General features: G+C 42.8%; 2 protein-coding genes across 8 annotated transcripts in view; one reads left to right on the top strand and one right to left on the bottom strand.

Annotated features, from left to right (window-relative positions):
* gli3 (GLI family zinc finger 3) overlaps positions 1-12,987 on the top strand; it is a 156,493-nt gene extending 143,506 nt beyond the window's left edge. For all 4 annotated transcript variants that reach the window (XM_024280157.2, XM_024280158.2, XM_024280155.2 and 1 more), the window contains 5 exons: positions 3,106-3,255; positions 3,332-3,496; positions 3,576-3,860; positions 5,885-6,278; positions 7,701-12,987. In XM_024280157.2, the coding sequence (XP_024135925.1) occupies positions 3,106-3,255; positions 3,332-3,496; positions 3,576-3,860; positions 5,885-6,278; positions 7,701-9,964 (3,258 nt within the window). In that variant the 3' untranslated portion in view covers positions 9,965-12,987. The remainder of the gene's footprint in view (positions 1-3,105; positions 3,256-3,331; positions 3,497-3,575; positions 3,861-5,884; positions 6,279-7,700) is intronic.
* A 669-nt stretch (positions 12,988-13,656) lies between these two features.
* prpf4bb (pre-mRNA processing factor 4Bb) lies at positions 13,657-27,957 on the bottom strand. Of its 4 annotated transcripts, none has more exons than XM_024280227.2 (16): positions 27,819-27,957; positions 25,710-25,788; positions 24,351-25,480; positions 22,827-23,003; positions 22,593-22,751; positions 21,607-21,688; positions 21,326-21,527; positions 19,547-19,620; positions 19,388-19,478; positions 17,153-17,300; positions 16,943-17,080; positions 16,720-16,873; positions 16,525-16,639; positions 15,924-16,075; positions 15,769-15,855; positions 13,657-14,589 (listed from the first exon to the last, which is right to left on the bottom strand). In XM_024280227.2, the coding sequence occupies exons 1-16, from the start codon at positions 27,875-27,877 to the stop codon at positions 14,386-14,388; spliced, it is 3,051 nt and encodes a 1,016-aa protein (XP_024135995.1). In that variant the 5' UTR covers positions 27,878-27,957; the 3' UTR covers positions 13,657-14,385. The 4 variants fall into 4 exon arrangements, with proteins under 4 accessions (XP_024135995.1, XP_024135997.1, XP_036073385.1 ...); XM_024280229.2 differs by having other exon boundaries at positions 22,827-23,000; XM_036217492.1 differs by lacking the exon at positions 27,819-27,957 and adding an exon at positions 27,421-27,521.
* Between the last annotated feature and the right edge of the window lie 28 nt (positions 27,958-27,985).

Raw genomic sequence — 27,985 nt, 5'->3', positions numbered from 1 at the left:
CTATATATCTAGTTTTTAGTTAGTTTAAAGCTGATGATGGATAAGATGTGTGCTTTACCTCCAGTTTGCGCATGACCTGATTAGTCGATTAATTGGAAAAAAATAATAGTGACTAGTCTATTATTGTTGTTTATTCCATCCCTTTGATTTTTCTTTCAAGATTACTTTTTTTGGTCCCATATTTATTTAAATAAATGCCTCCCACAAGTGTGAGTTCTTTATGATTTTTTTTCGTCTTTATTATGCATTTTTGGCGCCTGCGACTTATACTTTGAAGCGACCTGCAGTCCTAGTCGTACCAGTGGATGCTTAAGCGGAGAGCTTGTGTCCCGTCAACCAGTTTTTCTACGCCACACATACAACGTTTTTAAACAACATTTTTTGTTCTGATTTGGACCATTTTTCATAAAGAAAACACTTATTTTTTTAAATATTTGTCCTCTTTAAAGCATGTTAAAAACCCATCTTTCATTGGAGCTTTTCCTGTTTAGATTTGTGTGTTTTTGCGGCTGACGTTTTAGTTTTTCCGCGGCGGCAGGGGTCCGCAGCTTCCTGCAGCTGGCGGCGGCCCGCTCCCCTGTGTCCGTGTCCCCGCGCTCCCCGTCGCCCAGCTCCCTCCCAAATCCATCTTGGTGGCGTTTTTACAGTTGTTGGCCGATAAGCTGGCAGAGGGAAGATGAATAACCCGCCGCGCCGCCGCTATCAGCACCTGTTTGTCGATTTAGCCGGCCAGCGGGACCTGTCTGCTCAGCATGGAGATTATTGATTCAATAAGAATTGCCATTAGATCATGCCATTAAGGTTTGGCGGGCCCCTCTCCCCGCCGCTGTCTGTCCTCCTCTCTGTCAGCTCGCCGGCTAATGCATCACAGCCGTCAATGGCCTCCTCCATTTGTAGGAACGGGGGGGAAGCGTGTGCGAGCGGCGTGTTGTGCCAGCTGCCACCATGATCCAACGCCGCGGCCCTCTCCCATCGCTCTCCGCCAGGAGATATTGAGCGGCGGTCACGACAGACGGATCGCTGGCTGCAGAGATTCCCTCACAGAGAGGAGAGGACTTTCCGAAGCTTTGATGATGCTCCGGAGCAGATCGATCTCCGGGAACTTCCCTGCCGTCTGTGGTCCCTAATCATCCCCAGAATTAGTTTTGTCGCTTTAAAATTAAACAAACGTCAAGCGAGACTGGTGGAGGTTGTTCCCTGATAGATTAATGTCAATTTGCTTTCACCCCGACTCGTTTGTCAACCTTCCGCTGGATGTTAAGGTCACGCCTGCAGGGCCAAGTCACCCCGGACTCCTAGAGAAGAGGCGCTCACACAGAACGGATTCCTCATAAAATTTAAGAGTTCGAGTCCGGCTTTATCTCTCCTTCCTCTGTAGTCGCCCCAGAGGTTACGAAGACTGGAATGTCATAATGCCGGCTTTCTTCTGCTCAGGATATTGTGCATCTTTCTGGGTTTAAACTGCCCTCCAAGAGCACTCCAGATGCCACAGTGTTGACGTTATCCCCCAGGCTCTCTTCATTCCTCTGAGACATCCACTTTTTGGAAGATTTTCAGTATAAAAAAACATAAAACCATGAGAGTTGCTCTATGAAGTTAGATTTGTTGATAAGTTTAAAAAGGTTTCATACTTTGTACAAAAATGTGTGGAAAAAGTTTTGTATTTGTAAAATAACAAATTATTGCATCTGCAAAACAGTTTCATAACTGTAGATAAAATTGTCCGTTCTCAGAACGTTGAACTTCAACGACAAAACTTTTTCGTTTGCTTCTCAATAAATCAACCAATCAGTGCGCTGCTTTGACTGGCCAATCAGATGCATGATATCCATTTGTGTGCGCTTTTTTTTTTTTTTTAAGCGCTTCGAGTTGCACAAAGTATGAGAAGAACTTTTTATCAATAAAGTTTGATTTGATTTGATTTTTGGAAATCCCTTTAGGGGTCGCCCCAACCAATAGACTTTTTTCAGATGGACATGAATATTTTCACACTTTTCTCTACTTTTTAAGGTCTCAAATTCAAATTTTCATAGAAAAATAAGTTTGAAATTCAAATAAAATCTAGAAAAGTTGGATTACCTGTGATGACTGAGTGTATGCTGAAGATGCTGAAGCTTTTTCCTGAAAATGGTGACGCAATCTATTGTAATTGTTGAAGGGATTTGCTAAAAATGCAAAAGCTATTTGGAAAATGTTACATTTGCTAAAAGACTGGGAATTTCCTTAAAGAACAATGAAAGAGCGCTAAAGTTAAAGTAAATTTCTGAGAATTTTTGAGTAAAATTGCTTAAAAATCTTTATTACATGAAATTTAGCAACATATATTTGGTGTCTTGGTGTGTATGAGCTAAACTCCAAATTAGCCAAAAAAAAAACCTTGGAAGTTGCCAAATTAATAAAAAAAAACAACTAGTTACTTGCTTAAATACTAGCTAAGCCAAGAATTTCTCAGTAAACTAAATTATTCAAAAACGTTAGCCTGTTGCTAAATTAGAAGCTAAACTCAAAGTTAGCCTAAAAACCTCAGTAGATAACAAATTAGCTGAAAAGCTAGCATGTTGCTTAAATATTAGCTAAACTCTAAAATAGGCTAAAATTTCTCAGTAAACTAAATTACTTAAAAATGTTAGCATGTTGCTAAATTAGAAGCTAGTCTCAAAGTTAGCCTAAAAACCTTAGTAGTTAACAAATTAGCAGAAAAGCTAACACATTGCTTTAATACTAGCTAAACTCTAAAATAGCCTAAAATTCCATAGTAAACTAAATTAGTCTAAAAGCTAGCACGTTGCTTAAGTATTAGCTAAACTCTAAAATGGGCTAAAATTTCTCAGTAAACTAAATTAGTTAAATATGTTAGCATGTTGCTAAATTAGAAGCTAATCTCAAAGTTAGCCCAAAAACCTCAGTAGATAACAAATTAGCAGAAAAGCTAGCATGTTGATTAAATACTAGCTAAACTCTAAAATAGCCAAGAATTTCTAAGTAAACTAAATTCATTTTGGTTCAAATCCAGACACATTTACTTGAACATATTCTTGTAATTAGCAGGTTACCAGGTTGAATCCAGAGGAAATGTGAATTGATCTGTGAGTGTCTCTGTTTCAGCACATCAACAACGACCACATCCACGGGGAGAAGAAGGAGTTTGTGTGTCGCTGGGAGGAATGCTCTCGAGAGCAGAAGCCCTTCAAAGCCCAGTACATGCTGGTGGTCCACATGCGCAGACACACCGGAGAGAAGCCACACAAGTGCACGGTGAGGACTCGCCTCTTTTCAGACCTGAACTCCGCCTTTGGGATGTCAAGATTGAGGTTTTCCGTTCCTCCTGCAGTTCGAAGGCTGCACCAAGGCCTACTCCCGTCTGGAGAACCTCAAAACTCACCTGCGCTCCCACACCGGGGAGAAGCCGTACGTGTGCGAACACGAGGGCTGCAACAAGGCGTTTTCCAACGCTTCGGACCGAGCCAAACACCAGAACCGCACGCACTCCAACGAGGTAGAGCGCGCTCCCCGTCAGCTCTCCGTCAGCGTCTGGATCTGAGGTTTCACCCGAGTTCTGCTCTGATCTCCTCCAGAAACCGTACGTCTGCAAAATCCCCGGCTGCACCAAACGCTACACCGATCCCAGCTCCCTGCGCAAGCACGTGAAGACGGTGCACGGGCCCGAGGCGCACGTCACCAAGAAGCAGCGCGGGGACTACCCCCGCCCCCCACCTCAGCCCAGGGAGCCCGGGGGCAACAGCCAGGGCCGCTCGCCGGGGCAGCTGGGCGGGTACGCGGACCAAAGGGAGTACAACCACGCTACCTCCAAACAGGACGAGTGTCTGCAGGTCAAGTCCATAAAGACCGAGAAGCCCATGGTGAGACTCTGAGGGTTCAGACTCACGTTGATGCTGCTCTGTTTGAACTCTTCTAACATTCTTACGTCTCACTAATACTACTTCAAAGTTAACTGGGGTAATGCACAACTAACACTTTCTAATAAGCTCATCTCTTCCTTTATCCGATGCTTCGGCATTTCTCTCCGTCCCTTTCTAAGGACAGTGGGTAATCAGGTGAGATAGGTACCATATATGTTTGTTGTTTTTCTTCATTGGACTTTCTCATCCCACTTCCGACACCAATCCACCTAAACGTGACCAAGCTGTTGTTGTGTCTTCCATCTTCCATTTCCATAACAAGATTATTTCTCCTGTTGCAAACAGAACAATCTGCTGAATATTTGGTGGCCAATTCAATACATTTTTTCCCCTAAAATATGTATAAAAAATATAGATCACTACGCCTTAAATAATTCAGTTTGTACAAACAGAAAAGAAAAAAAAAATTAACTTTAGGTCACAGTTCCAAATCCAAATGGCAACAGTTTAGATCATGTTAATTACATGTTTTTACATGTTTTTATGGCATTTCACTGATGATAGAAGACATCTATTAAGAAAGTTAATCTAAGAATTGTGGAAAAAGAGAAAAGGGGGCGGGGTTTCTCTGCACCAACGACCCCACCCACAACTTAGAGACGAATTTCTAAAGAACTCCTGCAGAAACTATGTCCTAGAAAATGAGACCGATTTTTACGTTTGGCTAAAAACTATGGGGTCAAATCAGGATCAGCGAACGAAAAAACAGATTGAACATTTAAAAAAAGTGAAAATTTGAAAAAAAAGGTGAAAATTTGAAAAATAAAATTGAAAATTTGAAAAATGAAATTGAAAATTTGAGCAATATATTGTAAATTTGAAAAAAAAAAGTAAAAACTTAAATAAAAAACTATATATGTAAAATTCCCAACTGAAAAATAATGTATCCTTAGGTAATAGCTGCTGTTTTGAAATTTTTCTTTTTTTTTTTGCTTTTCCGAATCTTGATTTTCAGTCCTTAGTTTAGTTTCAATTGAGACTTTCGAGTTTTCACTCATCCTAATTTTACATGGGGGCGGGGCTTTGAGTTTATTGGCTACCGGGATAGAGGGGTCTCCTCTCTACACGTTTTCAACACTTTTCTCTGACACATGAATATTTTTACACTTTTCTCTCATTTTTTAAAATAAGTAGCATTTGGATGAAAACAAGGATCTAATCACGATGAAGATTTATGTAACGCTGCCAAGCTGTACAAAAGACGGCACGGATTAGATCGATCGACAAGATCAACAGCAAAGTCGCGGCGAAAAAAAATCCAGCAAACAGCGAAACCGCAAAAGGTGAACCGCGATATTAGTGAGGAAAACTGCACAGTAGTGATGCTGCTCTACTTAAGTTTAATCAGAGTGGGGCGACATAAACAGACGTTCTGCAGCAGAAAAAACGTCACATCACCCTTAACTCTTAGGGCATCATGGGATGGATTTCCTGGTAGCCATTGAGCTCAAAGCCCCGCCCCCATGTAAAATTAGGATCAGCTCAGCAGCGAAAACTCTGCATTGAAGCTGAAAACTGAAAGCAAAGAGGGAGAAACGAAAAAAGTAAAGTTGAAATTACAACTAAAGGTTATTTTTTAATTGAGATATGAGATTTCGTTTTTCATTCAACTTTCAAATTTACTTAAAAAAATTCAATATTTAAGTTTTCAATTGTATTTTTTTCCAATTTTCAATAATTTATTCAAGTTTACAAGTACTTTCAAATTTTCTTTTTTTTTTCAAATTTAGGAAGCTTGTTTTTTATTCACTTTAAGCTGATCCTGATTTTTAAAAATGTCGTAATCATAAATAAAAGCCCAGTGAGAACGCTTTAACTGTAACTCAAAAGATGACTTTAAGGACCAAAGGAAGTTATCTGTTGCTCCTCTGGTTCTGCAGAGCATCTCATCACTTCATTGTTTGTGTCATTCATTTCTGCCCCTCCTCCTCCTCAAACCTGACCGCTGTTTCTCCGCCGCTCAGACGTCTCAGCCAAGCCCTGGCAGTCAGTCTACATGCAGCAGTGACCAGTCCCCCGTCAGCGCCGATCCCAGCGGTGGAGTCCAGCTTGCTGTGAGCGCTGGACGCTCGCCAAGGGAGGGGCTGGAGGAGGACGAGCGGGCGGAGGGCAACGAAGAGGAGGCGGAGGAGGAGTGTGAGGGCGAGCCGGCTCCCATCATGGACTCCACGGTCTCTACGGCGACCGCGGCTATGGTGACCCTGCAGGCCAGGCGAAGCATCGGCCGCCCGCTGCGCTGGATGGAACACATGAAGATGGAGAGGCTGAAGCAGGTGAACGGAGCGCTGCCCAGACTGGGGCCCCTGTCCCCCACACCGCCCACCAAAGGTTCTGCGGTGCCCAACATCTTAGGAAAAGGTAAGTTTAGCCTTTTTAAACCACTTTATTTCAAGTAATTCATCCATGGGTGACGAAGTTGCTGGAATCGATCCCGCTACAGTAAAGCTGCGTTCCAGCTTCCAATATGGCCGCTTAATGCGAGGATTCTCGTCCTGAACTTCCATCTATTTTCGTAACCCGCTTTTTAACATAACTATGAATTAGATCATGCTAGTGTGAATGCTGTTAGCTGAATTAGCCGCTGAAGATGCTGAAATTGATAGCTAAAAACGCTGAAGCTGATATCTGAAAACATTGAAGCTAATAGCTGAAAACGCTCAAGTTGATAGCCCGCTAAAATATTTGCTAAATGGCAGATTAGCCTAAAAAACTAAAAAAAAAAAAAAAAAAAAACTTCGGTTAGCCAAAACAGCTAGCATGTATTTGAAATATTAGCTAAACTCAAAATTAGCCCAAAAAACCCTAAAATAACCAAAACAGCTAGCATGTAGGTGAAATATTATCTAAACTCAAAATTAGCCTTAAAAAACTGAAAAAATGTCTTAATTTAGCCAAACAAGCTAGCATAAAGCTAAAATATTAGCTAAATTCTAAACTAGCCTAAACAAGCATAAAAAAGGGTCTAAATTAACCAAAACAGCTAGCATGTATTAGAAATATTAGATAAACTCTAAAAATAGCCTTAATTGGCAAAATGGCATTTTTTTAACTATAATTTCACGAATTAGACACGTTTATTTTAATTTATCAAAAATTTGGCACTGACCAACAGACAGTCGCAGACAAAAATGGTCAACAGACAAAAAAAAAGTTGATGTAGGATTTGGTTACCCTTTAAAGACCCAAAAAATAAAAACAATCACCCACAATTTTTTGTTCTGCTGCTTAATGCCTTGGGGGAGTAACACACACAATCAATATTTTTAAAAACATGTTTTCTAAATCACTCCATGTGGTCGAGCAGGCAGTTTGTGTTAAGGCCAAAAGTTCATTTTTAATGTATGAAATTATGATTTCTTTCAGAAGTTTCAGATTTTTCTGGTTTATTTCACTAGTTGTGTGGAAAAAAGTTTTTATTACCAAATAAAATTGGTTTTAAATGGAAATTTGAAGAATAAATGGACATTAAGGTGAAATCGAATGGATTTGGTGTTTTGGCGGCGACATTCTAGTTGTAAATGTAAAACATCCCTCAGAGCTGTGGAGGCTTCTTAACTGAAGTGGATTATCCGCGGCTCCATCTTTACTGAAGGTTTCAGGCAAAACAAACGCTTAAAATAAACGGTTCCGCTAAAAAAAAAAAAAAAAAGCTGCTGCTAACGCCGTTTCAGTCCATCCCACCACAGAGAGGCGTGGAAAACGGCGTTTCATGGAGGGAAGTGGCTCTTTGGTTCTGCTGTTTATTTAAAGAGGTCGTCTTTTTTCTTCCTGTTCCCTCAGGATCCTGTCTGGGCCGGCAGTGGGGGGTGTCTGCCCCTCAGCCCTCCGGTCACGCGGACCTGGGGAGCACGGAGCTGACGGTGCTGGGCTTGCTCCGAGACCGGCGTGACAGCAGCGGCAGTGGCACCAGCTCCGCCTACCTGAGCAGCAGCCGGCGCTCCTCGGGCATCTCGCCGTGCTTCTCCAGCCGGCGCTCCAGCCAGGCGTCGCAGAACGAGGGCAACGCGGCGGCCGCGCACCACCACCGCCGCCTCCACAACCTCAGCTCCACCGACTCCTACGACCCCATCTCCACGGACGCCTCCCGCCGCTCCAGCGAGGCCAGCCAGCATGGAGGCGGGGCGGGGGGAGGTGGTGGGGGCCTGCTCTCAGGTGGGGGTTGCGGAGGCCTCGGGGGGATGGGTGTCGCTGGGGGGTCACGGGGGATGCTCAGCTTAACACCTGCTCAGCACTACCACCTGAAAGCCAAGTACGCCGCCGCCACCGGGGGTCCCCCTCCCACCCCTCTACCCAACATGGAGCGCATGAGTCTGAAGACGCGCATGGCCATGATGGACGAGGGGGGCAACAATCGCTGTTTGCCTCCGTTAGTGAGGCCGCCGGCCTGTGGGGACGCCGCCAACAGCGGCTGTGTGGGTCACGCCGGCTACAGGAGGAGGGTCCTGTACCCGGGTGAGGGTCCACTGAACGGCAACCGGAGGGCCAGCGACCCGGTCAAGATGCATGCTCCTGAAGCTTGCAGTTTGCCCCCGGTGCAACGCTTCAACAGCCTCAACAACCTCCACCCCCTACCCCCCCTGGCTCACCACCCCGAACCACGCAACTTCAGCCTCCAGAACTACACGCGCTCAGACGGCTTCTTTGAGTCGGGCCTTCAGGACTACACCTCCAGCATTGCCGAGCACGCCGCTTTAGAAGCTCTGGCCATGGAGGGTGAGGGGGAGGTGGGGCTTCTGCTGGACGATGAGGACATGCTGCCCGACGACCTGGTGCAGTACCTTCATTCCCAGGTTCAGATGGACAACGTCTCCTACAACCACAATGAAGACCAAGCAGTCAGGGAGGTCGGCCAACACTCCGTGGAGGCGTTCCGTACTTCGGGGTTGGGCGGGGCCTTCCCCGGATCCCAAAATCTGCAAGGATCAGAGAGGAAGAGCCCCGGGAAGCTCCCCATCCAGTGGAACGAAGTGAGTTCGGGCAGTGCCGACCGATCGCCTCAGAGGGAGCGGAACCCCCTCCCACAGTGTGGAAGGTGGCCCGGCACAGAGCACGGATCCCCTTCCGCGCCCTTCGGCCGGTTTGGGAACATGGTGGTGCAGCAACAGGGACCTGCGGGATTCCAGAACAGCTATGTCCAGGCCGATCGACTATCAGGCGCCTGCGGCGTCAATCCCGCAGTCAAGCTGGAGACATCTCCCAACTCCTGCATGGAGATGAGAGGTGCTGGCAACAACGCCACAAACCCCTTCGGGAGGTCAAACTTCTTGCAGGTCCCTGGCGGGGCCCCTCCCCAGGTCCAAAAGCAGAAACAGAACCCCAACACCTCCTGGCAGGTTGGAAACAACCTGATCCTTGGCAGGGCCCCCCTAAACAATCTCCCCCAAGGAAATGCTCATTGTCACAACAGGCTGCCGTTTGCCCCTCATCCGCCCTCCAATAGTTCTCGGAACTTGATGAGAAGCCAGCAGTACCTCGGTCCTGAAGGTTCTGGTGAAATGCAGCCGGGCTTCAGCCAGCTTCAAGTGCAGGGAGGCGCCGACCAGTGCTTTCTTGCATGTCAGGTATCTGGGCTGAAACTGGAGAACCCAGACCATGGATACTTGGAGGAGAACTTTGCGGACTGCCTCCCCGATTGCAAGACCTCCTCAATGCCTGTTCTGGAGGAACAGAGCTTGCTGGACTCCATTGCTGAGTCCGGAGGACTCGGCGCCGCCATCGAGAACTCAGGGGCACTTCCTTCCCCCGGGACAGACCAAGTCACCAGCACCGTGGACGGCCACGTTCTCGGCGCTTTAGACGAGGGGGCGAATCTGGACTTTGTCGCCATGCTGGAGGACGGGTACGACCAGAACAGTCTGGTCTCGGGGGTACTGAGCCCGTCCATGTTTCAAGGCCTCTCCAGGACCTCGTCGCGCCTCACCACCCCTCGGGCGTCGGCCCCATTCCACAGCGTGGCCCCCGGCCTGAACATGGCCATCGGCGACATGAGCTCCCTCCTCACCAGCCTTGCAGAGGAGAGCAAGTTCCTAGCCGTCATGCAGTAGCTCCTCCCCCTCTGCTTCCCCCCGCCCCCTTTAGGAAACAAAAAAGGAAAATGGAGGAAATCAGCTTTGGTGTTTGTGAAGATTTAAATCAGCTTCATGATTTACTTCAAAGTGTTTTGAAGCAGCCGAACGCACTCTTTGTATTTTGTACAGAATTCCACAGCGAGGACGTTTCGGAAATTTGTACAGTTTAGGAACAAGGGCCGTTTCGGAAGCTCTTCTCCTTTTTTGTACGATAACTATGTGACATAAAGCAACAGCTCCTCTCTGTGAAACAGTACTTTGTGTATCGTTGCTGTACTGACCGTGAACGTGAAAACTTCAACTAGCGCCTGAGGGAAGCACACCAGGAGAATCCTCTCCCGATAGAAGGAGCCGATAGGACAAGTATATATATAGTTTTATATATACATTTTTGTCATTCTGTTCACTTCTGTGAAGCTGTAAATGTTTCCGTGGTGTTTTGTTCCCGATCAAGTCCACGAAAAGGGGCCACACTTCCTGTTTATTGTCGTCTCCTTGGTATCTTTGACCTTGTTTCCACTGAGCGGTACGGTCCGGTTTTACCGAGGTCCAAGCGATTCAGGTGCACTCAAAGTTGGACCGTTGTGGTGGATGCGGGGTGAAACCAACAACGAAAATGGAGGTTTCTGGAATTTTTTTCTTTTGGTACTTTGTATGATTTAACCCTTTAACAGCTGAGACACCAAAATAACAAACTTTTTGACATAACTTTTCCGCCATTCACCTACATAATTCCAGTGGATTTTGAGGGGTAGAAAGTGTAGACTTTGCTGGAATTATGTCTCGTAGCACTTCTAGAGTTCATGTTGACAGAAGATTGCCGAATAGAAATACAGCAGCTTTCTTCGGTGACAATGACCTTCCACCAATCAACAGTAGCTCCGCCCCAACTGGTCAGTTTCATTTTTCTATGAACCAACAACCAAGAATGGTATGGTTCAGTCCAGCTCAATGGGTCCACTTTGTAATAGGATCAAATCAATTAATCAATCTAAGCTTAATAGATCAATAATCAAGTCATAAAAGTAAAGCTCAATCTTACACATAATGCCAAAGTCAGCTAGCTTGATGCTAACATATAATGGGTTTTCCCATAGGATGGCTAATGCTAACTCTTGATCGACCTAAACACACATTTCTGACTAAATGAAGATCATTTTATTCTGCTAAATTGCTGAATTTTATAATGCTAAAGTCTGCTAGCTGGATGCTAACATATAATGGGTTTTCCCATTGGACGGCTAACGCTCGGTCAACCTACACATAAATTGCTGACTAGAATTATAAAAAGCAGCAATTTAGCAATATAAAATGATGTTCATTCAAAGTCAGCTAGCTTGATGCTAACACATAATGGATTTTGCCATTGGACGGCTAATGCTAACCCTCGGTCGATCTACACATTCATTGCTGACTTGAATTATAAAAAGCAACAATTTAGCAGTATAAAATAACGTTCATTTAAAGTCAGCTAGCTTGATGCTAACACATAATCGGTTTTCCCATAGGATGGCTAATGCTAACGCTTGGTCGACCTAAACGCACATTTCTCACTAAATGAACATCATTTTACGTTGCTAAATTGCTGATTTTTGTAATGCTAAAGTCTTCTAGCTGGATGCTAACACATAATGGATTTCCCCATTGGATGGCTAATGCTAACGGTTGACCTAAACATACATTACTGACTAAATAAGCATCTTTATGTACAACAAAAGCATGAATTTTCCAAAATCTTTATGGAAATATTTTTTAATAACCATTTGTGGTCTAAAACATCATTTTTTGTTCATATTTTCTTCTTCTTCTGGAATAAGGTGTAATGCTAAAGTGCGATCGCCACCTAGTGGCCAAACTGAAACGCCCTCCAGGAGAAGCGGAACAGTTGTTCTCCATTTGAAAACTATCTTATTATTATTTTGATAGTACATTTTACAGTATGTGAACTGTCTCAGATTAATATGAATATGTTGAAAACATATAGTAGATAAACCGTGCAAACTCAAATTGAATTGCGTGGAACAGAAGAATTGAAAAAAATTGGAATCAAATTGATTCTGGAAATTCTTGTTGATACCCAGCCCTACTTTATAAAACACCGGACCGGACCGCTCAGTGGAAACGAGGCATACATGGTTTTGTTGAGTCTGGTACGGTACCACCAATGTATATAGCTGGTTTTTATCGTTCGTGCTCAGATTTGGGATCAGCTTTTCGTGGCTGACGTGTAAACGGACGTTTGGTGCTTTTGATCCATTTCTTGTTTGGACTGACCAACAACACAGGAGGGAGGTGTTGTGTTTGATAGGAATTCACCTGTTCTGTTTGTTCAAAGCTCTTAAAATTCAGAATGTGTACTGCCGTCAAGTATTGCAGTGACGTCGTGGACAGTGTTAGCATTGCCTTGCGGTCTTCTGCGACTGCGCACAGAAAACCGAATAGTTTACCTGTATTTTTTTGTTTTTGTTTTTTTCCAACGTCAAGAGCAAATTTTGTGTTCTTTGGTACTTTTGTCATTTTTGTAGCTGTGTTTTGTTTTTCAAAGAAGTAGAAACCATTTCCTTTGAGCAAAGGTTTGTGCCTTAATCTGCCAGTTGGTGACGAGAGATCACTGCCAATCTTCCATTGTGAATATAGAAAAGCGACCGTGTAAAGTGTCACCTGCAACCCGAACAAATAAAAACAAAGATAAAAACGGAAAAATTTATATATAAAAAAGGAATATCAGAAAAGATTTGCGAAATGCATTCTACTTTTTTCACATTTATTGTGCTTTTATATATAAATATATATAAAATGTAAATACATTACTCCCTCCTGTAGGTTTTAGTAAAGGAAATGTGGAAGTATCCTGGGACTTTGAAAGCAGGGATTCCCAGGCCCCTGGGTGGGTGGAGGCCGGGCAGATGGAGCCCCACTGCTGCACCCCCACCCCCACGAGAAGAGCCGCTCGCTCTTTTATAACTGACAAATGTTTGTATGGTTTTAATAAAAAAAAATGAAATTATATTTGAAGTTTCTTCTCTTTCCTTGTTTATTTGAGGTGTTTTTTTTTTTGAAGAAAATTAAACTCAATTGTATTGTATTTTCAAAATAAATCAAGTTTAATTTGGAGGTGGTGAAAAATAAAGTTTGAAAAAGGTCATAAACGCACAGCTCCACTATAGATATTACTTACCACTTTTGCAGCTCTGCAGAATCGGTCCTAAAAAAAATATATTTTTTAAAATTTTAAAATCAATCAAAAATATAATTGGAGTACATTTTTCCACAAATATTTTTTTTATAGAGCAATTAAAAAGTCAAACATCTGCAAAAAAAAATTCTATTTGTATTTAGTAAAAGAATCTAAGATTTGAACTTTCAAACATCTGCTTTTAAAATGTTGTGTTTGTCGCCCTCTTCTGGTCAAACATGGGAAGCGCAGGCCAAGAAACTTTTTGTTTGGTCACATTTTCTATAATGCATCTGCATCTTCCACAACAGATCCACCCCCACATTCCACTCTACTGTAGCATCAATCAGAAAAGCCCATTAGATGTTCTTTTGGGGCCTGTTTTTCACTTCCACTCTAAAGAAATGCTTCAGAGATCCTCTCTGCCCCTGAATGTGTCGGCGGCACAAAAGGGGTCCGTCGTGTTCCAGCGTTTAAATAAAGTACGGTGGAGTTTGTACATGAAACATTTTATTACTAAAAAGCTGTCATACTGAAGTCGCTCTTTCAGCAGCGTTTCCACGACTACTCTTTATTGAAATCACAAGATCGGTTTTTACCACTGAATGAAAAGAAACAAAATGAGCGTACATAAAAAGGACAGGAACTATGGACTATGTACAACATTCGGAGTGGGGCTGGGGGGCGCGGTTTGGTGTTTCACACGAGGCTCAAACAGGAGGCACTTGAATGTGAGAGCCTTTCGGAGCCGGGACCGGGCCGGAGCGCTGGAGGGAGGGGGGGGGGCTTTTAAAGGAGATAAAACAAAAACTACCGCTTTGGAAAAAAAAAAGAAGAATTTGACCAAATAAATGCAAAATATCGATTCCTTCAAGTGGCCTGAGGGGAGAACAGTGAGGGGGGGTTGCTGTTACACACTGGAACTGACCCACACCTGCAGCACGAGGGGTGCACATTCAAGAGCATGCATCGCCCCAAGAAACAAACAAAAAAAAAAACGGAAAAAAATATTCAGCCGCCTGCTGCTGGGGGTCGTTACTGCAGCAGGCGGGAAATATTTACAGTCATTTTTTTAATTTTAAGCATTTTTTTGCTCCAAAGTTAAATAAAAAAACAGTATATAATTGTTTTGCGGGGAGATTTACAACGAGAAAATCTGTGAGAATGGCTACGGCTTGAACGATCTATTTACAATAAAACAGCATCCTTGAACAAAAAGGGGTCAGATCTTCTCCTGGATGAAGGGGTGCTGCAGCGCCTGGTTGATGCTGATGCGTTTGGCCGGGTCCAGCATCAGCGTGCCCTCCAGCAGGTCCTTCAGCTGCATCACCTTCTTCCTCTGGTCCTCGGGCAGCCGCTGGCCGCCTATCAAGTCCGCCAGCATGTCTTTGGTGGGGTTGATGGTGCTCATCACCGTCACTTTCTCCTGAGAGCAGAAACGTTTAGAGCAGAGGTGTCAAAGTCGATCGCACAACGGGCCAAAACACACATTAGGTCACGGGCCGAACGGGGTAGACATCTACTGAACATTACATTTTTAAAACTATTAAGATGATTTTTAACGATGAAGTTGATGGTTGAAAACACTGAAGCTGAAAACGCTTACGTTGATAGCTGAAAACGCTGGAGCTGATAGCTGAAAATGCTGAACTTGATAGCTGAAAACGCTGGAGCTGATAGCTGAAAATGCTGAACTTGATAGCTGAAACTGCTGAAGCTGAAAATGCTGAAGTTGATAGCTGAAAACGCTGAAGCTGATAGCTAAAAACGTGGAAGGTTATAGCTGAAAATGCTGAACTTGATAGCTGAAACCGCTGAAGCTGAAAATGCTGAAGTTGATAGCTGAAAACACTGAACTTGATAGCTGAAAATGCTGAACTTGATAGCTAAAAACGCTGGAGCTGATAGCTGAAAATGCTGAAGCTGAAAACACTGAACTTGACAGCTAAAACCGCAGAAGGTGATAGCTGAAGCTAAAATAGCTAAATGTCAAATTAGCCTAAAAAGCTAAAAAAAAAAAACGTAGGTTAGCCAAAACAGTTAGCATGTAGCTGAGAAATTAGCTCAACTTTAAAATAGCCTTAAAAATGAAAAAAAGGCCTAAATTGTCCAAAACAGCTAAAATGTAAAGATTAGCCAAACTCCAAAACAGCCAAAAAAAGTTAAAAGAAAAGCCTAAATTAGCTAGCATGTAGCTGAAATATTGGCTTAACTTAAAAATAGCCTTAAAAAAACCCAAAAAATAGCTAGCTTGTAGCTGAAATGTTAGTTGAACACCAAAAAATCTTATTCAATGTCAAAAGAGTCCAAAAAGCTAGTAGAATGGCATTTTTTAAAACTAACTCTTTAACATAAAGATGAAAAATACAAATAAATTCCAGAATAAATCAACCTAAACCTTAAATAACTTTTAATATTTTAATCCATAAAAATATATTTTGTCAAAATTATGCAAGTTAGAAATAACCCCAAGATAATCGGGCCATTTATTACAAAATAAAATGCACTGGAGGGCCGTATTCGGCCCCCGGGCCTTGACTTTGACACGTGTGATTTAAAGCTTCCAGAAAAGTCGGATCACGGGACGGAGCGACGGCTGCCTCACCCTTTCGGTCACTTTGTCCACCTCGATGTACAGGAAGTTCAGGTTCTGGTCGAAGTGCTGGTCTTTGAAGAATCCTTTGCGGATCATCTGGAAGCCACAGAGTCGCGTCAGTTCTCGAAGGTTTCAAGCAGGACTCAAACGTCGTGCAACCTCACCTTGTTGGGCATTTTGCCCTTGAGGTCCATGGCCAGCTTCAGCATGTGGTTGTTGGAGGATCCGGGCAGCAGGATCTTGCCGGTGTACAGCTCGTACAGCGTGCAGCCCACCGACCACATGTCGATGCCGTAGTCGTAAGGCTTTCCTATAACTGAGGGAGGAAATATTCAAAGTTATTTAAGGTTTATTCGCTGGAATAACATTCCAGCATTTTTTACTATTCCTATTTATGTTAAAAAGTTACAGTTTTAAAAATTGGCATCCTGCTAGTTTTTTTTTTATTATTTTGAAATTTACTGAGATTTTTTAGGCTGTTTTGGAATTTCGCTAATATTTCAGCTACAAGCTAGCTGTTTTGGCTAATTTAAACTTCTTTTTTTTAAGGTCACCTCAGGGGCGTGATTGAGTTTGACCCCCTGGTTCAGGATCCTGACAGGAGCTTCAAAACTAAAGGAGTAAAAAAGTGATGATAGGATGACGGCGAGCGCTGGAATGTGTCTAAGATTCTTTAATCGACATCATCAAACGAAATATCGTATTTTTCCCGACACCCCTAAAATCAGCACAAACTCGGAGAAGAAACCAGACGGAGGAACTTACTGATTTCAGGCGCTCTGTAAAACCTGCTGACCAGGTACGGCGTGATGTCGTTGTCCGCCACATGAGAGGCGGAGCCAAAATCACAAAGCTTCAGGATGGTTTTTGACTCGTTCACCTAAAAGAAGAAAAAAGGGAGTGAATCTACAAACCGGGAATCCTGCCGGAACATTCCTGACTGGAGCGCCCTGACGGTACCAGGATGTTGTCGGGTTTGATGTCGGCGTGGAGGATGTTGCAGCGTTTGAGCAGCTTGAGGGCGAGGAAGAGCTGCTGGCTGTAGGAGCGCACCGCCTTGATGTGCAGCCCCACGTCTTTGCCGTATTTCTTCAGCACCTCTCGCAGGTTCATGCTGAAAGCAGGAGAGCGGTCAGAACCCGAACGCCGAGGAGGCGGAGCCAACTCCGGCCCGCGTCCTTACCTGAGAGGCTCGAACACCAGACAGAGGTGCTGCTTGTGGTAGAAGTGCCGGAAGAGGCGGAGGCAGTGGAACTTGTCGTCTGGGTCGGCGTCGTTCAGCTTCTTGAGGAACTCCAGCTCCTTCAGACCCGTCTTCTGCCTGAACATCAGAACCGGGTCGGTTAACATCTTCACGTTTGAGGGGAAAGGAAAGAGCGGAGCAGCGACTCACATCAGCTCGTTGTTCCGGATGATCTTGACCGCCACCTCCTGGCCGGCTCTGGCGGTGTCCCGGGCTCGGACCACGTTGCTGAAGACGCCCTGACCCGTGTAGCCGTACACGTCGTAGCGCTTGTCCAGAATCTCGCCGATGTTCACTCCTGAACAGACGGATCAGAAATCTTTAGGACAGACGTCTTAAACTTTTTCAGGCCAGGGAGGCTGAAATTGGGGACATTAAGATTTGAAACCCAAATGAAACTTGAAAAATTCAAGCTGAAATATTTTTGTTAAGATAAAAAATTTAAGCGACTGAAACTTTCTTTAAATCTAAAATATATATTTTTTTGTTTTTCAGCTCTCCATTTTCTATTTTAATTTTCAAAACTCAAAATTTCAGTTTCAAACTTTTGACTCCGTTTTGGTGTGTGTGGGCGGGGCCAACACAAAGAACCAATCAAAATCGATGAGGGTGGTAACTTCAGTCTTGGTGCTTTCACTGACTGTGGGAACTTTGATCATTACAGCCAGAAAATGTCTGTAATGTCAGTGCTGTGGCGGAAAGAGAAACGGTCATAAATCGCCAGGAAAAGCAACGTAAAGAACGGCGTATTTTCCGTCCAAAACGCCACTTTTTACGCACGTTTCAAAAGTAGCACGTAAAGTACTCCATCTTGTGTTGTCTTAAGACAGATCGAGGCTAAAAGTTTTAAACATTAATATTTCAGATTTGAAACTAACAAAATAAAAAGAGTTGAAATTGAAAAAACAGTAGAACTGAAAAAAGTTTTGAAACTGAAATAAAACATTTGAAGCTGAAAATAATTTCGTTAATATTAGAACTACAGAAAGTTTCAGACATTTTTTTTTAGCCAAACACCAATTTATTTTTCAGCTAGAATTTTTCAAGTTGTTTTATTTCAAATTTTATTGAACCCAATTTGGCTCCACAGAAGTAGGTGTCGGATTTTTTTAAGCTTCCATTTTAACTTTGGAGGTTAAAGTTTACCTTTATAAAACATCTCCAGCTGCTTTAAACTTTATTTATACACTAGATTTTGTGTAGGAATTCTATATCTATCTATATCTTTTTCCTTAAACTCACAGCAGTCTCAGTAGAAGCTTAAAAAAAAATCTGATGGAAAAAAGTGTCGGTAAAACTCTAAACAACTTTATTAGCAGCATAAACAGACAGCCGGTCGCTGAATGTTCTACATTATTATGGTCTGTGGGAACAACTGTTGACTCCTGGTTTTTGTCGGTAAAATACAGTTTTATTTTGAAGTCGAAGCCTCTTCATTTGACTCCTTTCTACCAAACGAAACTTTCAGAATTGTTTTATGCTACCTCTGTTAGCCACCTGACGGAGCGACTCAACACGAGTCAAGAATGATTTGGATGATGTGGAGGGATTCCAAAATAAAACGTCTCTCAGGATCAGATTGGAAATAAAACAGGAAAAAATGGAGACAGACGACAATCGAGCTCCACATCCTGATGGAACGGAGATTTTCGACAAACGGTGATCTGGCGTCGGTGAGTTTATGTAAATGTCTGATCTTAATAAAGCTTCAAAAGCGAAACAAAGAGGACCTCCACCTCCTCAGACGATCTAAGAAGCAGATGAACTCTTCAAAAGTTTACAGAAAAACCCCCATTTCTACCCTCAGCACAGACAAAAAGGGCCAAACTATCCCAAGAATAGAAGAAAATTAAAGCTTCTAATAAACTTTGTAAAAGCAGCTTCAGACACGATTCGTCCTGCAGATGAGTCCAGTCTTCACGTACAGACGTGTTCAGACATCCTGAGCGTCGGGAGCGGCTGTCGTGTGTTTGCTCCGTATAAAGTTTCAGAGTTTAAATATCTGAACTTTAGTGAAGAATTTGTGCTGCATCAACCAATAAGGAACTCAGAATCAGAAGTGACACGAGTCAAACCAACATGGAGGAGAATCTGATCGTTCTCCTCATGAACTTTATATTTTTCCTAACTTTCCTATAACTATATTGTATTTTTTTTCTTCTTCAAACTATTGCAGGACAGAAAGTCATCAAACTGGATCACAGAGACTAAAGTCCGTCGTTCAGTCGCAGCTCCTCAGCGAACTGGGAGACACGGACGTCATCACTGATGCTTTTTCAGAGCTCTTCAATAGATAAATCTGATCTCTCAGCATCATCTAGAAAGCTTTGACAGTAGCTCCTCCCACATTCTTTAGGACCATTCATTTGGAGCATCAGAACTCACTGTAGTAGCCCTCGGCGTCGGTCCAGTTGTCCCTGAGGTTGGGGTTCTCCTTGAAGTCCTTGCCCAGACCCGCAGCTCTCATCCTGGCGCTCTGAACACAAAAGACGTTAAAAACTCGTTTCCGTTTATTTTACTGCTTCATACTTGGTCGGTGCTCACGTCAAAGTCAGCAGCAAACAGGTCGTCCGACTCGGTGAACATGTCCGGGGCCGACGGCTTCTTCGGGTTGGCTCCTGCAACAGAAAACAGACGATCCGCCGGCGGCGCCGGGTGAGCGTTTGGGCCGGCGAGGAGCGTTGTACGGCGGTAAATCTGGAACATGTGTTTGATTCACATACTCTGCAGAGATCAAAACATGCTGCAGGGGGCAGACACAACCAGGCTTTGGATTACAAGCCAGCAACTGAATGAACACATGACAGAAAGAAAGAGAATTCAGAGCATTTCACAGGTTCAACCTCCGAGTCACGGACGCAGACGGCGCATTTCAGACGGTTTTCCACGAGCAGAAAGTTTGGAGGCGAAATGATCTACAGTTGAAGTTCAAATGAAGTTCTAATTATGCTCTTCTAAATACTCCAACATGGTTTCCTCCATTACTTGATGGATTTAGGCTTATTTTGTCCTCCAAATTAACATTTTTTACGGTTTCTTTCAATAAGGACATTTTATTTTGAAAGAGCTTCAAGAAGTAAAACCAGCACATAAATGGCAAGATTTAACTATATTTAACTAAATTTCAAGACAGAGTCTTTGAAAGACTCTAAACTACAAGTATTTTGATTGTTTTACTAATAAAAAAAGTGAAAAATGTTTTTTTAGAATGTGATTAAAAGGGAGAGAAAACTGGGAATCAGGAGAGATTTTTCTGAAGTTGTTTTAATGTTCCAGAAACTAAATGAGCGTGTTTTACTTTGACAGTCTAAACCACAGGTCTGCAACCTGTGGCTCTTAAATCCCTTTATTGTGGCTCTTCAGCGTTAATGTCATTTCTGCTTAGATTTTTAACAGAAATTCTGTAGAAATGCTCTTTAAATTTGTTTTTTCGATAATAGTTAGTCAAATAAGTCTCCAAACGTCATTTTATTTTGGTAAATTACCCTAAAGTGGTAAAAGTTTTGAACAAATGCAGTTTGTAAATGATTTAGTTCTGTATTTTGTCCCTCAAATCTTAGAGAATGACTATAAAAAGCTCAGTTTATTCTAAATATTTTGAGTTTTTTTTTTTTAATAAACAGATTTTACTAAAATGTTTATATCTGAGAGTAAAAGTGAAAAAAACCAAAACCAAAAACCTAAAAAACATCACGTTTGACTGTCTTGCCTTTTTAATTTAATTAAAGCTGCTGCAGCAGGAAGACCTTTTGACACAGGATGGGTTTTATTTTGAAGGGAACTAGTGTGTGTTGTTATATATATATATACATAGAGTGTTGTAATTTAATTATTGTAATATTTAAGTTACATTAATAAATCAATGTTTAACTGACCAAAAATCATAAATATTGAGCATTTTTTAACAAGAACGTGGGACTTTTTCTTTGGGTTCTGGTCTGTAAGAAACTAGAACAAATGTCTCTTTTAGTGTTAAAGGTTGCAGACTCTTGCTCTAAACTTTCACTCATAGTAAGACTGTTTTTCTGGAGTTTTATGTATTTTTTATCGTACAAAACTCACATAGTGACACTTGTTTTTCTAGGATTGCTGCTCAGCTGTTTTGTTTTGTAGCAGCAGACTGAAAAAACCCTCAGGAGTTTGTTTTCTCCGTTCTTGAAGGAATAAAAACCTTTATGTTTTTATGTCCTGCTCTCAACTTAATCATAATCATCTAAAACGACGGTGGACCCGGCAGTGATCCAGGTGGAACACCAGCTACAACGTGGTTCATTCAGTTGGCCTTGTACGCCAACAGATCCCGGCGCGCTGGCGGGACATTACCGTCTTTCTCCTGCGCGATCAGGTTGTGCTTGGCTTTGATGTTCGCCTCGAAGGTGTTGAGGTTCTCGCGCTCGTACTCCTTGACGTCCGCCGCCACGCGCTCCAGGATGTCGTCGGGCGACGGCGAGCGGCTGCGCGTGCTGCTCTGCGGGCTGCTGGGCTCAGAGATCATGTTGCTCTCCTCGTTCACCGCCTTGTATTTCTGTTTGATTGAAGGCGACGAACGTTTAAGAAAACCAACGTAACGTTCGGGTCAAATAAAAGCGCTGAACGAGCCAGACCTGGACGATGGCCAAACGCTGCTGCCGCCTCTGTTCGATGAGAGCTTCTTCATCGATCTCCTCACTTTCAAACTCATCCAACCTAAAAAAATGAGCAAAAAGTACATTAAATTCAGACACTTCCAGGCTATTTAGCCCATCCTAAAACGGACTTACAGAGATGCTATTGGACTGAAAATGAGTCCAAACGGTCAAAAAGAAAATCTCCACTTTGTCTTTGTTTCCAAAGACAGAAAAACACAAATTATCCAACAATAAGTTCTTAGCTGTGACAAAAGTTCCTTCAATTTTTTTTTAGAACTTTGCTCATTTCCTTATTTCCCACTAGGATCATGTTTTAAATCTATTTTCATGAAGCCGTTTTAAGCAAAAAATGTTTAAAATTGTCCCGTTTTCTTGGTCATAGTTTCTGCAGAGCGGCAGGAGTTCATTAGAAATTGAAAAGAAAAAAAAAATTTATATTTTATCTCCTGCTCTTAACTTTAGCATCGAATCAGCTGTAAAGACGGGTGGACCCATTAGTGATCCAGGTGGAACACCAGCTACAACGAGGTTCATTCAGTTGGTCTTGTACGCCAACAGATCCCGGAGCGATCGCGGCTCATCACCGTCTTTCTCCTGCGTGATCAGGCTAACTGTTAGCACTCTGACTGTTAGCATGGAGCACCCCCGCCCCCTCTTCCCCTCCCTGTTGCTCTGAGCTTGCAGCAGGTGTGTTTTCTACATCACAAATCAGATTTTCAAACAACATTTTTGAGTCACTACAAATAAAATAAAGAAATAGTAAGAAATGTAACTTTAAGCTTAATTTTCTAAGTAACCTTCCATCAGACTACACCTTGGTTTTCTTAACTCTTCTGTCCATTTAAGTCTCAAAAGGTGTTTGACAGATCATAAAAGACTGTTTTTCTTCTACATTTTCTCACTTTTTATCATTTAAATCCTTCTGAAAGCGATAAGAAAGCATCTCTTTGTGTTTCACTCACACTTCATCTTCCGAGGATTCCTGGTCCAGCTTCATCCCCTCCGAGAGGCTCCCCTTAAACTTGTCTTCATCTCTGCTGCGCCTCCTCCTCCTCTCCCGATCGCGGGAGGTGGAGCGTCGGTACTTCCGTGGTCTGCCGTAGCGGTCCCACTCCCCTGACCTGCAAACGTCAAACGGGCTTTAAGCACCAAAGACGGTACCGAAGGAGGCGGAGTGACATGTGAGCAGCCGTCACCTGTGCAACAGGGGAGACCGGCTTCGCCTGCGGGGGGATGAGCGTGAGCGTCGCCGTGGTGACGGGGACCTCCTCCTGAGAGGAGAGCGACTGACGCGGCGCCGGGAGGCCGACCTGGGGCTCTTGTCCCGGGATCGGTTTCTGGCTGGTCCGAGGTCTGCCCGCGAGCGCTTTCTGCTGCAGAAAACACAAACCACCTTCATCATCTTCATCATCATCATACCGTTAATGTTTCTGTCTAATCAGTTCAAAATCCTCAAGATTCATTGATTTACTTTACAATAAATATCACTGGAAAAGTTGCATTACCTCTGATAATGATAGCGAGAATGCTTTAGGGTGAAAGTAGTTGCTGAAGCTTTTAGCTGAAAAATTGTGACAGTTTTGTTCAATGGATTTGCTAAAAAAGGAAAAGTGTTTAATTTGCTACAAGACTGGAAACTGTGTTAAAGAACCATGAAAGTGCACTTAACTTGTAGTAAAATTGCTTAAAAATCCCTAATGCATGCGAATATTGCAAAAAATTTTCATGTGTTGCTTAGATATGAGCTAAACTCCAAATTAACCCCAAAAAAAACCTCAGTAGATGCCAAATTTGCCAAAAAAGCTAGCATGTTGATTAAATACTAGCTGAACTGCAAAAATAGCCTAAAATTCCTCAGTAAATTAAATTAGCCAAAAGGTTAGCATGTTGCTAAACTAGAAGCTAAACTATAAATTAGCCTAAAAAACCCGGTAGATAATACATTAGCTAAAAACGTTAGCCTGTTGCTAAAATAGATGCTAAACTCTCAATTAGCTTAACAAAACATTAAATAATAAATTAGCCAAAATGGTTAGCCTGTTTTCTAAAATAGAAGCTAAACTCTAAATTAACCTAAAACCCCACTAGAAAACAAATTAGCTAAAAATGTTAACAAGTTGCTAAAATATTATGTAAATTATACATTAGCCTAAAAAAAACCTTTAATAATAAATTAGCCAAAAGCGTTAGCTTGTTGCTAAAATAGAAGCCAAACTCTAAATTAGCCTCAAGAACCCCAGTAGATAATAAATTAGCCCAAAACGTTAGCATGTCACTAAAAATCAGATAAACTCCAAAATAACAAATATACCTCATTAGAGGCTAAATTAGCCAACTGAGCTAGCATAATGCTAATATAACAGCACAATGGATTTTTTAAAATTACTATATAACATTAAAACAGCCCAGGAATACATTTAAAGGCTTGTTGCTAATCCACTTAAAAATACTAAATTTGAGGACTTTCTCATTCATTTCCTTTGGGCATATTTTGCTCAATATTTCAAAAAATATAAAGTTTATGAAAACCAAAAGTACAATCAGTAATGTCCTGAACAAGCTGATTGTTTGATACCACGATTGCTGAAATGGCTGAAAGTGTGATTGAGTTTTTACGTGCTGAAAAACGTACAGAATGCTTACTAAGCATTCACACAATTATTCTCTGTGTTTCTGGAGTTTTCACGCCGTTCATCTAAGAGGTCAAAGCGTCGACTGACCTTGGCGGGGAGTCCTGCCGGTCGGCCTCCCTCCTCCTGACGTCAGGGGAGCGGCTGCGTCCTCTCCTGGGCGGGGACCGTGTTCTAGTCGGAGAGTGGTTCTGTTTCGCCGCCTTCTCGGACCCCGGCTTGTGATGGGGGTCTCTGTGGCGAGGCGAGGCGCTGCGTTTCCTGGGGGGGCTGTGGGGCCCCCGCCTGTGCGGCGAGCGGTTCTCTTTTCCTAAAGAAGTGTCCTTGGACGGGGACTTGGCCGGCCGCTTGTCCCGCTCGGCGTCGGAGCGCCTGGGCCGCTCTCGCGCGGGGGATCTGGACCGCCGGCTCGGTCTTTCCTGGTTGGGTTTGTCGTCTCGCGGTGGAGACGGACGTTTTTCAGTGCGACTGACCTTCTGCTCGGCTCTGAGGCTGGGGGGGGAGCTGGACTTCTTCGCGTCCTTGGACCGCTCGTTGCTGTCGGACCGTTTTCGCTCTTTTGACCGACTCCTGCCGCGACCTCGGTCTCTGACGACGGCATCCTTCGAGCTTTTGGTCCCCTTGTCCGGTTTGGACTCCCGGGCGGACTTCTCTGCAGACTTACTCCGACTGCGGCGCTTGGTGTTGGATTTACCGCCTTCTGTTGAGTCCCGTCTGGATTTCCCACTTTTGCCGCCCCTGGGAGATATTGGTTTACCTGAGCTGCCCCTTGGACGCTGTTCCCCGTTCCTCATCCTGGCCTCTCCGTCCTCCTCGGATCCGGAGTTGTAGCCCTGAAGGATCAGGCCCATCCCGGACTGGACCTTGCCTTCCATCAGCTGGCTGTCCAGCTCAGCTTTGATCATGGCCCTCTGCTTCTCCAAGTCCTCCAGCAGAGCTCTGTCGTCCAGACTGGGATTCCCGGAGGACGGCGATGACTCCACCTTCTTGGAGGGGTCGAAGAGGGCGGGGCCAGGCGCGGGCGAGCCTTCCTTGCGCTTGTGTTTCCTGTGTTTGTGGCGGTGCTTGCGTTTGCGCTCCTTGTCCTCGTTTGGCGCGTGTTTGTGCTTTTTATGTTTGCTCCGATGCTTGTGTTTCTTCCGCTTGTGTTTGCCGCCGCTGCTGCTGCCGCCGTGATGTTTGGATTCCTCGGCCTTCTCGCCGTTTGCTTCGACTGTTCCCTGTTGATCCAAACACAACAGCAGGTTGTTTAAATGACATATATACATTTTTAAAGCTGTGTTTTTCAAACTTAGTTCCTTTTTATTTAAAACTGAAGCAACATTCATCAAGTTGTAACAAAAAAAAAAATGACATTTTAAACAAAATTTCTTTAAATTGAGCTCAAAAAACGTCATTTTAGTTTATAATTTACATCGAATTTAATGCTGTCTTGCCAAACCAACCAACCTCTTCCTCCTCTTCTTCCTCGGATAAATCACCACTGTCTTCATTGCCGCTCCTTTCTTGGCTCTCCAGATCTTGTTTTCTGTTCAACAAAGAATATCGTCAGAATTTGTGCATATTATGGTAAAGAAATTCTGCTTCATTTGATCAATTTCTATGGATAAAATCCTTTTAACATTTAAATAAAGGTTAAAAAAGAAAAAATCTGACAATACTTAAGGTGAAACAATTATTTTTACCAATTTGATTCACATAATTTGTGATTGCTACTCTAATTCATTAGTCTTTCATCATTCTGTAATGATGGCTTGATTATTTATAGTAAAATAAACCTACTGTGCCTCAATCCAAATGGTATTTTTCAATATTTAAATGGAACATAAGATTCATATTTGATAGGTGAATAAATTTGATCTGAACTGATTCCAGTAAATTGGTTAAAACATCAATGGCCTCAGCAGGCTCAAAATCATTAATAAATGATGTCAAATATGGAATTGGATCCAAAAACCAAACAATATTCTAAATTTCCAGATCTATTTGTGACAAAAACAATGCAGGTTTGTCTAAAACTAGGGCTCTTTTATTTCTCCATAAGTCATGGAGGCTGCTGACCTCCATGACTGTCGACCGTTAGCTCCCTGCTAATGGCTGCCTAACCAACACTACCTAAAGAAAACAAATAAACAAAGCCCGCAAAGTAAGACTACCAAGGTCCAAACTAAAATAACAAAACCCAGCAGTGTAAGACTGCTGAGGACAAAGAGGGGAAAAAGAACAAAAAAATTAAGAAAAATTAAATGGATTTTTTTAAAGCAAGGATTACTTAATTAGTATTTAATGAATTTAGATTAGCAAAACTACAAAGCAAGACTTTGGTGAAAAAGTTTGTTCTTTTATGGGTTAAAAGCACATATAATCTTATGATGCACAACATTGGTTACTAGTTACCCAGAGCTGCACTGAGATGATCCTTTTAGGCCTTTTATTTTGAAAATAAGTTAAAAAAATTACACTTTGAAAGATGGTTGTTTTTTTCATTTATTTGCCTTTTTTGCTCCAAAAATTTGAAATAATTCATATTTATTATTTTAAAAAAGAAGGTAATGAATGTAAATCCAAATTTCTTGCGACTTCTTTTAGGTTTTAATCAGTAGTAAACGAGTCCAAATGGCTCTTTTACTGTTAAAGGTTGCCAACTCCTACTATAAAACAATCTGTTATTGGATGATTATAATGCATTATTTTTATCTCCCCATAAAACTGTGTGAAAGTGAAGGGAAAAGCTGAAACCCAAAGCCTGAAAACAGACCGGGATCAACCTGAAACAGGATGCAGGACCTGGCAACAGTTGCCACAACACAAGAACAACCCCGGTGTCCTCTGTTCATTTAAAGCGTTACTCCACCAAGACATCAATACTATGACATGAACTGATGCTCTAGTTTATCTGATTTCTATTTACGTCACATATTAAAGCTTTCTTGAAGTAAAAAAACATTTTTAACTTGGTACAATCGTGCAGTTTCCGGGATGCTTTGAAGAGTTTCCAGAAGATCCTCGAGCCTTAAAGGAATTAAGTTATATCATCCGACCGTAGCATCTCGTTAGTTTAAAAAATCGGTTACGTAACGTTCAAAATAATCCCCGAAACTAAGCAAATGTAATTACTTTTGCTTGTAAGAACAAATGATCCCTACGGAGAATTACTCACAGAGTTAATTTAACTTGTTCACTCTGTAGGGGGATTTTAACCTGAAACATGCTAGGCGTCGCTAGCAAACCGTCAACAAGCGACATCGTCTACAAGAATTTACAAAAAGACACTCTAATAAATAGATCTTATTAAATCGTGGTATTTTGTAAAACCGATGACACGTGAATGAGACTATATTCAACTTATGTTTCTTTCGTATATTTAAATAAACTTTCAAGCTAGCACCGCTAACGCGCATTAGCCGGTTAGCCGAGCGTCAGCATGTCATTTGGCTGGGCCGAGCTTTGACAACCAGCAGTTCCGTCAGCCCGTGCAGTTCCGGTCTGGGTTCGGTTCCGGAGAGCTTCGTCGCCGTTTTGAGATCATGCTGGAGCATCTTCAACAGAATTACTTACACGTGTTCGTTTCCATTATTCATTCTTCTGGACGTTATGTCCATCTCTACGTCAGCCATTTTCCTCACTGAGGAGCTTTTTCTTCACGCAACGCTGCGAATGACCTGGCGCGCCACCTGGCGGACTGGCGGCACATTGCAGCGGAATTAAATCCTGTTTTCTTTTTT

The sequence above is a fragment of the Oryzias melastigma genome, linkage group LG20, assembly GCF_002922805.2.
Source record: "Oryzias melastigma strain HK-1 linkage group LG20, ASM292280v2, whole genome shotgun sequence".
In the NCBI taxonomy this organism is placed as follows: Eukaryota; Metazoa; Chordata; class Actinopteri; order Beloniformes; family Adrianichthyidae; genus Oryzias; species Oryzias melastigma.
Note: the sequence above shows the minus strand (reverse complement) of the source record. Positions and strands in the feature narration are given on the sequence as shown.